This window comes from Hemibagrus wyckioides, linkage group LG01 (assembly GCF_019097595.1).
Source record: "Hemibagrus wyckioides isolate EC202008001 linkage group LG01, SWU_Hwy_1.0, whole genome shotgun sequence".
Lineage (NCBI taxonomy): Eukaryota > Metazoa > Chordata > Actinopteri > Siluriformes > Bagridae > Hemibagrus > Hemibagrus wyckioides.
The window spans coordinates 19,544,599-19,559,262 of NC_080710.1; the positions used below are offsets into that span (position 1 = coordinate 19,544,599).

A 14,664-nucleotide genomic window follows, 5' to 3' on the forward strand; every position below is an offset into this window, starting at 1 on the left:
AAATAATAATAATAATAACAAAATAAAATAGAAATCACGGGGAAATGAATAAGAAATAGACAGTAGACTAGCTTACCGGTGAGTGAGGTGTTCAGGCGCTACGTGCCCCCTATAACACACACACACTGATGATAGACATGGTGTTGAAGGACCACCTGCCTCTCTGATGTGTGATATGATTTCACCTCTCTCTCTCGCTCTCTCTCGCTCTCCAGGAGACTACAAGTGAGGGGGTGTGTATAGATATAGACACTGCCAAGCAAACAGGACTGTACCATTACGTACAGGAAACTGGGTGAGAGAAAGAGGAGGGCGCATTTAGTTCATTAGGTTGGAGCTTCCAGTCAAACAATACAGCCGACTGGGAGCGGGGTTGCCAAGTATGCATACAAATTGCATCCCCAAAGCTGCTTAATATTAAGACCAAAATACAAATGTCCTCCAAAATCCTGTGCATTTATTTGAACTATTTTGACCAGAGACTAAAAAAATGGTACTTCCACCTGTTTAAGGGTGATCGTAGACCTCAGACTCGATACTAGTGTTAAATGGCACATATGAAAGTAGACTCTTTCTATTATTATTATTATTAGTAGTAGTAGTAGTAGTAGTAGTAGTAGTATTAGTATTTAAAACAGTACAAATTAGCTTTAGTGGTTCTGTCGCTTGTCTCTGTACCAATATTACTGTGGAGAGGTGCCCAGCAGGGGGATCTCAGCCCTCGCCTTTCCCATTACCCTGCTCATCAGCAGCTAAACAGAGTCACGATACTCTACACACAGAAACCCAGCAGTGTCCTGACTAACCTTATAATAGACTTACACTGATCATAAGATTAGCATAAGATTATGACCACCTGCCTAATATTGTGTTGGTCCCCTTTTGCAACCAAAACAGCCCTGACCCATTCAGGCATGGACTCCACTAGATCCCTGAAGGTGTGCTGTGGTAACTTGCACCAAGATGGTAGCAGCACATCCTTTAAGTCATGTAAGTTGCGAGGTGGGACCTCCATGGCTCAGTCTTGTTTGTCCAGCACATCCCACAGATGCTCGATTGGACTGAGTAATGACCGTGTCACCGGTTCACCACTGTTCCTTCCTTGGACCACTTTTGATAGATTCTGACCACTGCAGACCGGGAACACCTCACAAGAGCTGCAGTTTTGGAGATGCTCTGATCCAGTCGTCTAGCCATCACAGTTTGGCCGTTCCCAGGCTGCAGTGGTCTGTATCCATCAAAAGTAGTCCAAGGAAGGAACAGTGGTGAACCGGCAACAGGGCCATGGGCGGCCAAGGCTCATTGATGCACATGGGGAGTGAAGGCTGGCCCGTGTGATCCAATCTAACAGACGAGCTACTGTTGCTCAAATTGCTGAAGAAGTTAATGCTGGTTCTGATACAAAGGTATCAGAATACACAGTGCTTGACGGGTCAGGGCTGTTTTGGCAGCAAAAGGTGGACCAACACAATATTAGGCAGGTGGTCATAATGTTATGCCTGACTTGTGTATATACACCAAGGGTGTCCAATCTTATCCGCAAAGGGCCGGTGTGGGTGCAGGCTTTCATTCCAACTGAGCATAAGCCACACCTGAGTCTACTGAAAGCCAAGATCTGTTGATTAGCCAGTTGGAATCAGGTGTAGCTCCTGCTTGGTTGGAATGAAAACCTGCAGCCACACCGGCCTGGATGAGACTGGACATAACACTTAGTGTTTTGGGTTTGGCTTTAGAGTCCAATATTTTAGAGATAAAAAGCTTTGATGGCACCAGTAAATAAATATGATGAACCTTAGGATATTTTCCTAATATTTAAAGTGTCAAGTTATAATGATAAATCTAGAATTCATGAATGTATTGATATGGCTTGCAGGGGCAGTGCACCGTCCGAAGACTTTTATTATTAAGGTTTGCTTGTGTGCTTTAGTGTTCGCGGCTTCCTCCTTCAGCTTGTGGGAACCGTCATATTACTGATAGTTAGTTAATAAGTTAGCGTTGGGTCGACACCCAAGTGACAGGGACCTGGTTCTTGTTTATCGTCTGCTCGGAAAATGGGGGCTTGTATGGCGTTATGTTCACTAGCGAGCTGCGTAAGTGTTCGATTTCTTGTGTATAATTCTCTGTTGAACGGAAGGTACTGTAGCTGACTAGCTTTGCTAAAAAGACGGCTCTGTATAAATATTCCTTTTATCGACTTGGATTAGGATTTGGTCTAATTTAACTGGTTCATGTATCTTTAAACGAGTTTAAAGTAAAGCAATGGCGGTGCTGTTGTGCTTACTGTGTAACAACGTAACATTTCTATCATTATTAATAGTTTGTTTACTAGAGACGGTTCAGCCGAAATGGCTTCCTATTTACTATACAGTGCAGCGCAGCATATACACGTTACATTAAATGGGGATTAATGCTTTATTTTGGATTCAGCCTTCCGCCTCTGTATTCAGGTCATGAAACATGAATTTTATTTATTTTTTTTATTTATAATCTTATTGTTTATCTTTACCACACAATGGTTTATTCAGAAACACAGCTCTACAGATCTTTAAAACCCGTGTGTACACTGAACTGTCTTATTTTCTGAATATATATTCTTTAAATAATTGCTATACATTTATATCAAAATAACACGTATACATGGCTATCATTTTAATTGAGTGGGCGTGGTTTTAAAGACGATCCTTAATAGCTGGTTTTGTTTACACAGAAAATTGTACTCTTTATATCATATCATATATTATATTATATACACCGATCAGGCATGGCATTATGACCACCTGCTTAATATTGTGTTGGTCCCCCTTTTGCTGCCAAAACAGCCCTGACCCGTCATGCACTGTGATTTCTGACACCTTTCTATCAGAACCAGCATTAACTTCTTCAGCAATTTGAGAAACAGTAGCTCGTCTGTTGGATCGGATCACACGGGCCAGCATTCGCTCCCCACTTGATCAATCAATGAGCCTTGGCCTCCCATGGCCCTGTGACCGGTTCACCACTGTTCCTTCCCTGGACCACTTTTGATAGATACTGACCACTGCAGACCCGGAACACCCCACAAGAGCTGCAGTTTTGGAGATGCTCTGATCCAGTCGTCAAGCCATCACAATTTGGCCCTTGTCAAACTCGCTCAAATCCTTACGCTTGTTCATTTTTCCTGCTTCTATCACACCAACTTTGAGGACAAAATGTTCACTTGCTGCCTAATATATCCCACCCACTAACAGGTGCCATGATGAGATCATCAGTGTTATTCACTTCACCTGTCACCAGTGCTTATAATGTTATGCCTGATCTGTGTATTTTATTGTATTTGTTTGTACTTATACACAAAGTGATATCTTAGAGTATTTGTAATGGAAATGTCCATTACTGCACAGTGAAGCTATTCAGAAAACGTTACTCCTGGTAGCGTGACATGGAGTGACATGACTATGTAAATAAAAAGAATACAATGCACCTTGTTCCACTCCTACACCTCTGCCCGTGTCAGGAAGTGCGTCATTGTAGGCTGAGCGGTTTCACTGTTGTTCATGTAAGCATTAGAGAAAACTGGTGTATTTGTTTTTTGATTAATAGTTTTACATCTATAATTCTCTAGGCATCATGTTTGTGTGGCTCTGCTCCATGTATTCTCTGTGGGTGCTGTCCATCATCCAACAACTCTACGGTCACGCGTCTGATCTTCTCCTTCTTCCTGTTACTGGGCACTCTCGTGTCTATAATTATGATACTGCCTGGCATGGAGACTCAGCTTCGTAAGGTGAGAATGGCGTCATTCCATCTGTGATTTTTGATGTGGTGGTGTAACCATAAATTTGACTACTTATTTTTGTGGCATTCCTCCAGATTCCTGGCTTCTGTCAAGGTGGGAGTACTATACCAGGAATCGAGAACCAGTTTAACTGTGATGTGATTGTGGGCTACAAATCTGTGTACCGCATGTGCTTTGCCATGGCCTGTTTCTTCTTCCTCTTTGCTGCCCTCATGATTCGTGTAAGGTCCAGCAAAGATCCTCGGGCTGCTATTCAGAATGGGTGAGCTATTGGATTAATATACCTGCTGTAATGCCTGAGATTATAGTTGTGTTATGGAAATTAACAGCTTCAAGTAATATCTAAATACACTATATTGCCAAAAGTTTTGGGACACCCCTTCCTGGGTTGGGCTTGGCCTCTTGGTTCCAGTGAAAGGTACTCTTAATGCTTCAGCATATCGAGACATTTTGGACAATTTCATGCTCCCAACTTTGTGGGAACAGTTTGGGGATGACCCCTTCCTGTTCCAACATGACTGCAGACCAGTGCACAAATCAAGGTCCATAAAGACATGGATGAGCGAGTTTGGTGAGGAGGAACATGACTGGCCTGCACAGAGTCCTGACCTCAACCCCATAGAACACATTTGGGATGAATTAGGGTGGAGACTGCGAGCCAGGCCAAAACTGTGACGTCTGCCTTTACATACACATGAATTTAATATGGAGTTGGCCCACCCTTTGTAGCTATAACAGATTCACTTCTTCTGGGAAGGCTTTCCACAAGGTTTAGGAGTGTGTTTGTGGGAATTTTTGGCCATTGCTCTGGAAGCGCATTTGTGAGGTCAGGACTCTGTGAAGTTCCTCCACACCAAACTCACTCATCCATGTCTTTATGGACCTTGCTTTGTGCACTGGTGTACAGTCATGTTGGAACAGGAAGGGGTCATCCCCAAACTGTTCCCACAAAGTTGAGAGCATGAAATTGTCCAAAATGTCTTGGTATGCTGAAGCATTAGGAGTTCCTTTCACTGGAACTAAGGGGCCAAGCCCAACCTCCAAAAACTTTTGGCAATATAGTGTGCATGTAGTAGTGTCATCTAAACTGTCTACTCTGTTGCATTTATATTTACAGATTCTGGTTTTTCAAGTTCCTAATCTTGGTGGGGATCACTGTTGGAGCCTTCTTTATCCCTGATGGAACATTTCATAATGGTATGTCTAGCATAGTGTAAATATTGTAGTGTGGATTATCTGTTGAAGAGGTGCCAATCACCAAACAGCTTCAGACATCAAATAATAGAATTGTATAAAAACTGAATTTCAGGGACATGTGTATGTAATATACACCACTCTTGAATTTCAAACAAAATTCATAGTGTTTCATACTTTCTTTCACCTGTTGGAAGATGATCCCCTAATCTCAAGTCTCTTGCAGATTTCTTTCAGTGGTGGCTCAAGTGGTTAAGGCTCTGGGTTGTTGATCGGAGGGTCAGGGTTCAATCCCCAGCACCACCAAGACCCACTGTTAGGCAATTGAGCAAGGCCCTTAACCCCTTTCTGCACTATATTATAGTTGCGCCTGTGCTTTGACCCCTTCATCAACTGGGATATGCAAAGAAAAGATTTACTACTGTGCTATAGTGTATGTGTGGTGATAAAGGCTTCGTGCCTTCAGTTCTTCTTCTTCTATTAGGCTCCATCTTTCTAGTTATCAACCCTGACTAGTTTTCCAACCCCTGCTGTTGAGCAGTATCCCCACAGTCTGATACTATCACCACCATGCTTCACACTGGAAATGGTGTGTGTGTGTGTGTGTGTATATATATATATATATATATATATATATATATATATGTATATATATATATATATATATATATATGTATATATATGAAGATCAAATCCTGATCAACTGTTTTCTAGAAACTTGTGTAACAGTTGTACATACAAGTATACACACTATGACTATGATAGGGTATGATATCTGTGTAGCTTATTTATCCATATGACCTGTTTGGAATATTCAAGGAATGTAATCCCAATGCTCTGTCGTACCTTCATTGCATATTTATTGTATTTAATAGTATGCAGTTGTAACTCCCCCAGGTCCTACTCTCACCCGCTCTGAGCAGGTCTCAAACCTGGGTCTCTGGCATGGGAGGCAGGCGCACTAACAAGGAGGCTAAAGACTGCAGCCCCTAGCGCGCCTCTTAAGATCAAGGGAGTGAGGTTTACCTACACAGCACCTACCACTGGACTCTGTTACACTCACCCCCCTAAACCTCACTCCCATCCAGGTCACGGCACCAATGTAACCCCCTGGGTCCTACTTACAACCGCTCTGAGCAGGTCTCAAACCAGGGTCTCTGGCATGGGAGGCTGGTGCAAGGACATGGAGGCTATCGATGGCAGCCACTAACGTCAGTTGCTAGTTCACCTCTTGAGATCAAGGGAGTGAGGTTTACCTGAACAGCACCTACCGTTGGTCTCCTTGTTACAAAGCAGGAAATGACAGCATTAGTTCAGCTGGCAGTAATCACAGAACAGGTTAATAATATGTATGGTAATGGAATTCTGAGAACCTTTGTGGATAAGTCATATTGAATTCTGAGTGATTGGAATATGTTTTCTGCTGGATAGGAGGTAATTATGTTTAATGTGGTTTTTGAGATTTGTGGGTATGTAACTGGAAATATGCCAAGATGTTATCTGCATCATTGTATTAGTACCTGCTATTCCACACACAAATGACTCCTGAGGGAAATTAAAGAAACTTCAGAGCAATATAGCGATTACTGAGTTGGGTTTTATTACTTGGTAGCTGCTTTTTAAATATAAACTACACTGTAGTGACATTTTTGATTGTTATTGTTTGTGGTCAGCAAATAATTTTCTTGTTCTTATTCCTATTCCTCTGTGGGTAGCTGCATATGGTTTGTGTAGACTAATGTATGATTTAAAAAAAATAAATAAGTAAGTGTTGTACCAGTTGTTAAAAAAAAACAAAAAAGCACAGACATGTAGAGCATGTGGTTCAAGATCCACCATGCTAGTTAATCAATGATTATAACTAATGATCCTGAGTCATTTCATATCTCTTGACCTTTCTTCTTCCTGTGTATATATAAAGTTTGGTTCTACTTTGGCATTGTGGGCTCCTTCATGTTCATCCTCATCCAGCTGATTCTGCTGATCGACTTTGCCCACTCGTGGAATGAGGTGTGGGTGAGGAACGCCGAGGAGGGTAACAGCAAAGGCTGGTTTTTCGGTAAGGGTGGGGATTTTTTTTTTTTTTTTTTTTTTAAATAATGATGACTTCTTAGGATACACCCATCCCTGAGGTGTAATCCGAGTGTGTGGTTTGTTTGTGTATAGGTCTCCTGTTCTTTACCATCCTGCACTATGTCCTGGCTTTTGCTGCCGTGGTGCTTTTCTATCTGTACTATACCAAACCTGACAGCTGCACCGAGCACAAGGTCTTCATCAGTCTCAACCTCATCTTCTGTGTCATCGTCTCAGTGGTGTCCATTCTGCCCAAAGTACAGGTATGATCACAGGACACTACATTTGTTGGTGATCTTATGAGATGTACATCCTGTTGTATTGTACTCTTAAGAAGGACTTTAATGCAGTAAGGAATGCAGGGTTTGTGTTCCTCACATATCAGTTTCATATTGGATAAATGGGCTTCTAGTTGTTGTTCTTTTGGCTGCTCCTTGTTTGGGGTCACCCCAGCGGATCATCTGGTTCGCATGTTTCGATTTGGCACAGATTTTGTGCCCTTCCGGATGCAACCCTCCCACTTAATCAAGGCTTGGGACCAGCACTGAGAGTTAACCCTTCAGTGGCTGGGTTAGCGCCCTGTCCGGGAATTAAACCCAGGCCGTGGCAATGAGAGATCCACGGGATCCTGTCGCTGGACCACCAGGAGGCTTGAAGAAATGGGCTTCTAGATTGCACTTAATTAACGTACTGTTTTCTGTTGAGAACTTTATGTTGATCATGAGCATGCCAATGTATTCACACCAACACTGTCAATGCTAATTTTAAGTTATCATTGATGTTTCTTGAATGTAGATCCTCTGTGTTAATAAGGATTTATGAAAGGTTTTGATATGTCCACAGAATCTCATCTCATGATGCTTACCTCAGTCACAGCTTTGACACCTTGCAAATTTAAAGACTGGCTCCGTAATCTCCTGAATAGGAAAAGCATGGTTCCAAATCCCTGCAGTTCATATTTGTCAAGGGTTGCAATTACTGATGAAACCTACACCGTTTTTTTTTATTATGTGCATGAATATATTTACAAAAGAATGACTGACCAAATTTCTGTTGTTTTTTGGCCTGAAAGCATTTAGTGCAGAGGTTCTCAAACGTATTGTAGTCAGCTTGGACCCTGTTTTGAGTCACTGCTTTATAGTGTTTTATTAAATTATAATTATTAATACCTAAGGGAAAAATTGTATTTTATAATTTAAAATACTGTACTCTAGAATCAGACATTTCAGATATTTGAGTCTTGTTTTCTCCTTACTCTGTGTGCCTCAGGATGTGTCTCCACAGTCTGGTCTGCTCCAGTCATCCCTCATCAGTTTGTACACCATGTACGTCACCTGGTCTGCCATGACCAACAACCCTAGTAAGTCCTTCACAAGATGCCATTAGTTTTTCAATGGATGTTTAAGTCATGTTTTATATATTATAAAATGTGTAATCTTCAACTTTCTCAGGTTAATGGATTTGGGGGTGTGAGTATCATGCTGTAGAATAGGCTTGTGATCCTCCAATGTATCATGTTGTTTGCTGTTAATGTATGGCCTTGATAGAAGGGCTTGTTTTTAGTTTGCTGTAGTTATCCCCCAGTAAACATGCATGTCCATATTCCCAAAGATTTCTTAAATAATTTATAGACAATACTGTGCAAAAAGTTTTATGCACCTGAACTTTATTCATGCAAAATTTGACTTGGATGATTTTTGTTATGGCTTTTGCATTAGTGGAACAGTTTCCATTAGAACAACCTTTTTTGGTTTCAAAAGATTTTTAAAATGTATATGATACAGAAAAGTGCTTGCACATCAGTTAAAGCATTATATATTAGACAACATTTCAGAGAAAAACTGTAATGAAGCAAATGCAGCAATCTAAGGATCAACCTGAACCATAGCAGGATTTTCCTCATAAAAATGCACAGTGTACTGGATACTAGTTAAACTGAATATTGAATTTGTTTAGCGTATTACAGTATATTGCTCTTTATAGTAGTGTTTTGTAAGGTACAGATTTATTCATTTAATTACCTGTCATTGCATTATTTGGTTTGTAACATTCTATGTGTGCCTAAAGCTTTTGCACAGCACTGTACATACAGAATATGTGGGAAAAGCTACTTTAGGATCTATGTAGCTGTATTACAGTGACCGTAATGCATATTAACACCCTGCTGTTGTAAAGAAGCGTCCTGTAGTGTGTTTAAGGAACTCTTTCAGAGTTATTACACTGTTTTAAAATCCCTTTTGAGTACACACAGTGAATATAAAGCTGTGATATTAGGTTCTTGGAACAGACAGATATTCATTAAATATTATTCATTTATTATTTAAATATTATTTACCACACTGAACATACTGTGTTGTACCATATACAGTCAAGGTTCTAATGATCACCTGATACAGCAGTTTTGTCTTATGCATTATTCTTGTTCATGTAGTAGACATCATTCTGTATGGTTCTGTGCCTCCTCTTAGTTTAGTGTTTTTGTGAATTTCTCTTAGATCGGGAGTGTAACCCAAGCCTGCTAAGCCTGGTGTCCAATGTGAACGTCAGCACTACACTGCCAACACCAACCAGTGCCCCAGGTGTCGTGCAGTGGTGGGATGCCCAGGGCATAGTGGGACTCGTCATTTTCCTCTTTTGCACTTTTTATGCCAGGTACATGATGCCAGTCAAGTAATGTGAACAAATGCTATGAGGATGCAATTGTGTTCTAGTTTCCCACGATTCTATGAAGCGATGAATTTTTACTGTCAGCATAAAAATAGTGTTCGACTGATATAAAGATGCGCCCTGTGGCTTTGCATGATTATTAAATTTTACAGGTCAACAGTAATTCAGAAAAGTAGAACTGATCGTGCTCTCCAAAGTTAAAGCAACTGATTCAGGGCCGTGTCATTTTTGTGGCTTTTATATTAGTGCAGTGAAATGAGAATAAACTACAGGCAATGCGTTTAAGCACTTTTCACCTAACAGCTATAGGCAGATTTACATTTCCAGTTTCACTGTGTTATTTTTTTTTTTTTTTTTTTAAACAAAAACATATACACAGTGCAGTAAACATGAAAAATAATAAATCTGTGTTACACTAGTTAAGCATGTACAAATTCATTCAAAATATTGATTCTGTAGCTGAGATCTCACAGTATAGATGCGGAGCCATGCTTATAGCTTTAATGTACATCCTTTTTTCAGTTTTATGTAGCTTAAGGGCTATTAAAATGTTAGGGACAATAAAATAACTGAGGAATAACAGATAAATAACAATAAAGTGAAATGTTAGTGTTAATATTCCATTAAAGTTAAGATATGAAACATATTTCTAGCATAGTCTTACACAATATATAATTGACATCTCCTCTGAAATACTTTCACACTCACAAAGTTCATTTAGCCTGCTTTCTTTACTCTCAGCCTCACTCCCCCCCCCCTTTCCTCCCTGACTAGTTGACAGCTCCCCACACCCTTGTAGCATTTGTATTAGTCAGCAAATCAGCCAGTCTATGCAACCCCTTAATTTGGTGTGAAGTAAGAGTGTGTTGTCAACATTTTCCTGACCAAGCACTCCTCCTGTCTGTGAACAGTATCCGCACATCCAGTAATGCTCAGGTGAACAAGCTGATGCAAACCGAGGAGGGTCGCGGCTCAGATACGGAGGGACCGGTGGGAGAAGACGGCCTGCGGCGAGTGGTGGATAACGAGGAGGACGGAGTCACTTATAGTTACTCATTCTTTCACTTTCACCTCTTCCTGGCCTCACTCTACATCATGATGACTCTCACCAACTGGTACAAGTAAGTGTGTGTGTTTTGTGTTTGAGCGTGTTTGTTGTTGTTTAGTAAAGCTGCAGTAAAGCTGCCTCATGAATAAGTACCTCATGAACAGCTCCTATGCTTTAATAACATTTCTGTGAACATTCATCTTCTTTTCTTTTCTCACTGACCTGACACTACTAAGTAAGTAGGTCTTTTCTACTATAATATTTTAGGCAAGGATATTCTAGGAACCAAAATTGAATGGTGGAGAGAGATGTAAATATATGATGTCATTAAACTTAGTCACATGACTGATTAATCATCTTTCCACTGAAAACACCAGATTTCCATGAGTGGGATCTGGTTTGGACCTGAAACAATAAGGTTACAGTTCCTAGGGGGTGTGTTCACTGTGACTGTTCCATCAAAACAGACCTGAAACCATGAAAATGTGACATTTATACTTTAGACTTTCAATTCTAAAGAACAAAATTATGAAACTTTGAGCTGGTTGAGGCAGGGAGGTTTGTCCTGCTGCTTATTAGTCAGTAAATCTCTGAAGGCAAAAAAAAAAAAGCAAAGAAATGATTTATTACTTTTTTTTTTTTTTCTAGCATATCCTGTCATTTTCTTAAATATCCTTTGTGTGCTGACCTTAAACTTTCTTATAAATTTTGGAAGCTGTTAATTCTTCTTGAATTGTTTGATTTGGACGTATAATCTGGCTCCATTTGTCACACCTCAGATGTGAGAGGTTTATGTATTATTATAGCACTAGGAGTAAACAATGTATTGCCTTTGGGTCAGAAGTTGGTTGATGGACAGCAAGTTAGCTGTAAATACACTTACAAATGTTATAAGACAGTGGAAAGGAGAACAAGAATATGCTCTGTGTTCACCATGTTGTGGTGATAATTATTACTGTACTAACTTTGCTGTGCACCTACAGCCCACACAATTCTAAATAAAGTTTCCTATCTATAGAAAATTAGGTGTGTGGAGATTTAGGCTTGTGTTCTCAAGCGCGAATGTTTACATATAGTGTGTTTAAAAAAAAAAAAATGCAGCAGGACAGATGGAGTAACATTTTCACAGTTGTACATGTCACAATGCTGCCATAGATCGAATCATCACTTAAAATAAAAGTGTAATCTGTTTGGTGAGAAGTGGCCAGGACCAAGTTTGGCAGTAGAAAAGTAACTTGAAGTTTTGAAGTGTGAACTGAAGTGAAGTTGTGCCAGATGGTGAGTCAAGATAAAATGTCTGCTTTCCAGGAAATGAGTAATCGTGAAGGAACTAAAGAATCAAATCGCTTTGTTTGAAATATGTCTCAATGCAATTTGATGAAAGGTGTCTGTGATTGTGTGTTTTGTTGTTGTTGTCATCTGGACTGCAGTAAATCTGCCCTATGTATAAGTAACTAACTATTTTTATGATTTAGTGCCCATGTTCAAATGCCATACAGCTCCTATGCTTTAAACACTTTTCTGTGAATATTCATCCATATTCACGTTCATATTCAATATTCTTGTCTCACAGACCTGACACTACCACCCAGGCCATGCAGAGCAGCATGCCTGCAGTGTGGGTGAAGATCTGCTCCAGCTGGTTGGGCCTGGCTCTCTACCTTTGGACCCTTCTGGCTCCAATCCTACTCCCTAACCGAGATTTCAGCTGAGCCATCCTTCTTCCTTACATGGGGATGCGTGTGTGCATGTATATGAGAGTGGAGTGTGTTACTTCTCTTCTTAATAGTCGCTGTCAACATAGGAAATGTATTATAGGATAAATGGTCAAAGTATGTGCTGTTCATTTATTTGTCTCCCAACAACTCTACACTAACTTGTTATTTTCAGATTTCATTATGACTTTTGAGTGATGCATTTCTTGAATTCTCTTTACCGGTGCAATTTTATCCTCGTATCTTTATATACTTGCTATTTGTATTAACCTTAAAGGGTCAACTGAGGCATAAGCGGTACTGTTCGACGGTCAATTTCCTTTAGTGATCTAGCCACGAATGAGAGTCTGCATGTTACTGCTGCTACAAACCTTCTCTACCTAAAGTGAATACACTCTTTACCGGAGGTTCCTTTCTCTGTCGGGGTTGAATATTTCATACTAGTCAAGCACTTTGTCCTGAAGCAATTTCAGCATGGATGAGAGCATGTGATCCTGAACTTGCTGATGGCCATGGGGCTGTCAGAAAGGGGTTGTTTATTTCCAGCCCTTACTGGAGCCCCATGGAGGCAGTGTGTGGGAGAGATAAGCACACCCTACACTGTTGCAACACATGCTGCATCACTCTTGCTCAGAACTGTAACATTAAACACTGATCGGTATTGCAAACACGGTGACAATATTTGGTGCTTTTTTTTTCACCGTGTTGCTGTAAATGTTAGACGGATAAGCAAACGTATCAAACCAGAACTGCTGTATAGTGTCATGCAATAATTTACACATCATATCAGTGCTGGGGAGGCCCTGTTTCTAGTAGACTGTAGTGGTCGAGTTTAACATTTCTCATAAAATATAAAACTATGCATGCTCAAAAGTATGTCACTTCTAGATCCAAGGTTTCATTGTCGATAGCAATTATACAAGATGCTCTAATGTTTTAATTCCAGGAGTAGTACTTGGTGGTACAAATGCATCGATTTGCTGTGCAGTTGATGCAGGGAGTCTTTTTTTTGTTTTTTTATTAATTTCTTCCTTATTGCTTTTGATATTGTGAATTGGGTGTGTGGATGGTTTTTTTGTTTTTCTTTGGTGATACATTTCCTTTTCAAAAATGTACATTATTTTTTAATCATTAATTATGGAAAGTCCTTTGCATCTTAACATGCTGTACTATGTGAAGTACATTGCCACATTTTCATTTTAAATATTCTAGATTTCCAGTAAATGAAGGTTGAATTAGTAGAGTATGCTATGAACTCATTTTTAACTTCAAGGTGTTATTATATATATATTTTTTTTTACATGAGTATTGTAAACAGTGAGATGTATTGCTTGCAGTTAGAACTGTCTTCATGGTTGCATTGGGAAAAAAATGTAAGATTAATAAATAAGCACATAAATGCATCTGGTTTATTATGCCCAGTGTAACCAATTAACACGAGCGTCCTAGTGCACTCATGGTATTGATTTGGAAGCAACCTGTAAGGTTTTCAGTGGTATTGCAACACTTATAGTGCCTTAATTGATAACCTGGCTTATCAACAACGTCCAGGCCTGGACTCCGTCCTGAAGACAACTAGTGCCTTGCTTGATTTATACCATCCAAAAGGAACAGTTCTGGCATTGCACATTGTTCAAGCATAGTGATTTATTGTAGTTAGATCTGCATGTGGGAAATGTAAATACTTCAATAAAAACCTCTCTACAGCTAATGAATGTGTTTCTGTCTGTTCTCTCTTTGTGATCTCTAGCAGGTATGCAGGTAATGTCTGTTCAGAGAGATGAGCTTTATTGTGTCCACTAGGTGGAACTGAGGCACTGCTCATATCCTTTGAGAAGCTGGAAGAAGAATTTTGCAAAATGTCCAATATACTGTGATTATGCATATAGAGCATGTCCAGTGTGCACACGTAATTTAGCAAATAAAGCTCTTCATTGATCTTGATCATAGAGGCTGATGATTTTAAATGAGAAGTGTGTTTGTTTGTTTGTTTGTACAATGGGTTCACAGCATGCAAGCAGATCTTGCTCATCACTTTTGCTGTTGCTATTTTTATAAAATGCATTTTTTTTTTGTGCTTAAGCACAAAAAATGAACATCCATGGCTTCATCCATTTTCAGTCTCAAGACCTCACTTTGGCCCCATGGAGCATGAAACCGTTTTTCATTTACAAGCAATTACCGCTCTCTCA

General features: G+C 39.9%; 1 protein-coding gene across 2 annotated transcripts; it reads left to right on the plus strand.

Moving 5' to 3' along the window:
* Window positions 1-1,927: 1,927 nt before the first annotated feature.
* On the plus strand, window positions 1,928-14,183 carry serinc2l (serine incorporator 2, like). 2 transcript variants are annotated; one of them, XM_058393897.1, is made up of 10 exons: window positions 1,928-2,090; window positions 3,602-3,763; window positions 3,850-4,037; window positions 4,893-4,972; window positions 6,891-7,034; window positions 7,136-7,305; window positions 8,312-8,402; window positions 9,538-9,694; window positions 10,621-10,830; window positions 12,331-14,183. In XM_058393897.1, exons 1-10 carry the CDS (start codon window positions 2,052-2,054, stop codon window positions 12,467-12,469), a joined length of 1,380 nt encoding a protein of 459 aa, XP_058249880.1. In that variant the 5' UTR covers window positions 1,928-2,051; the 3' UTR covers window positions 12,470-14,183. The 2 variants fall into 2 exon arrangements, with proteins under 2 accessions (XP_058249880.1, XP_058249889.1); XM_058393906.1 differs by having other exon boundaries at window positions 1,929-2,090; window positions 6,891-7,028.
* Window positions 14,184-14,664: the final 481 nt, after the last annotated feature.

What these genes read in the sequence shown, in the direction of transcription:
- serinc2l (XM_058393897.1), top strand. Translation starts at nt 2,052, where the DNA reads ATGGGGGCTTGTATGGCGTTATGTTCACTAGCGAGCTGC. An exon ending in TGATGGAACATTTCATAATG is followed by an intron (nt 4,973 to 6,890) that starts GTATGTCTAGCA and finishes GTATATATAAAG; the next exon opens with TTTGGTTCTACTTTGGCATT. An exon ending in CCATTCTGCCCAAAGTACAG is followed by an intron (nt 7,306 to 8,311) that starts GTATGATCACAG and finishes TGTGTGCCTCAG; the next exon opens with GATGTGTCTCCACAGTCTGG.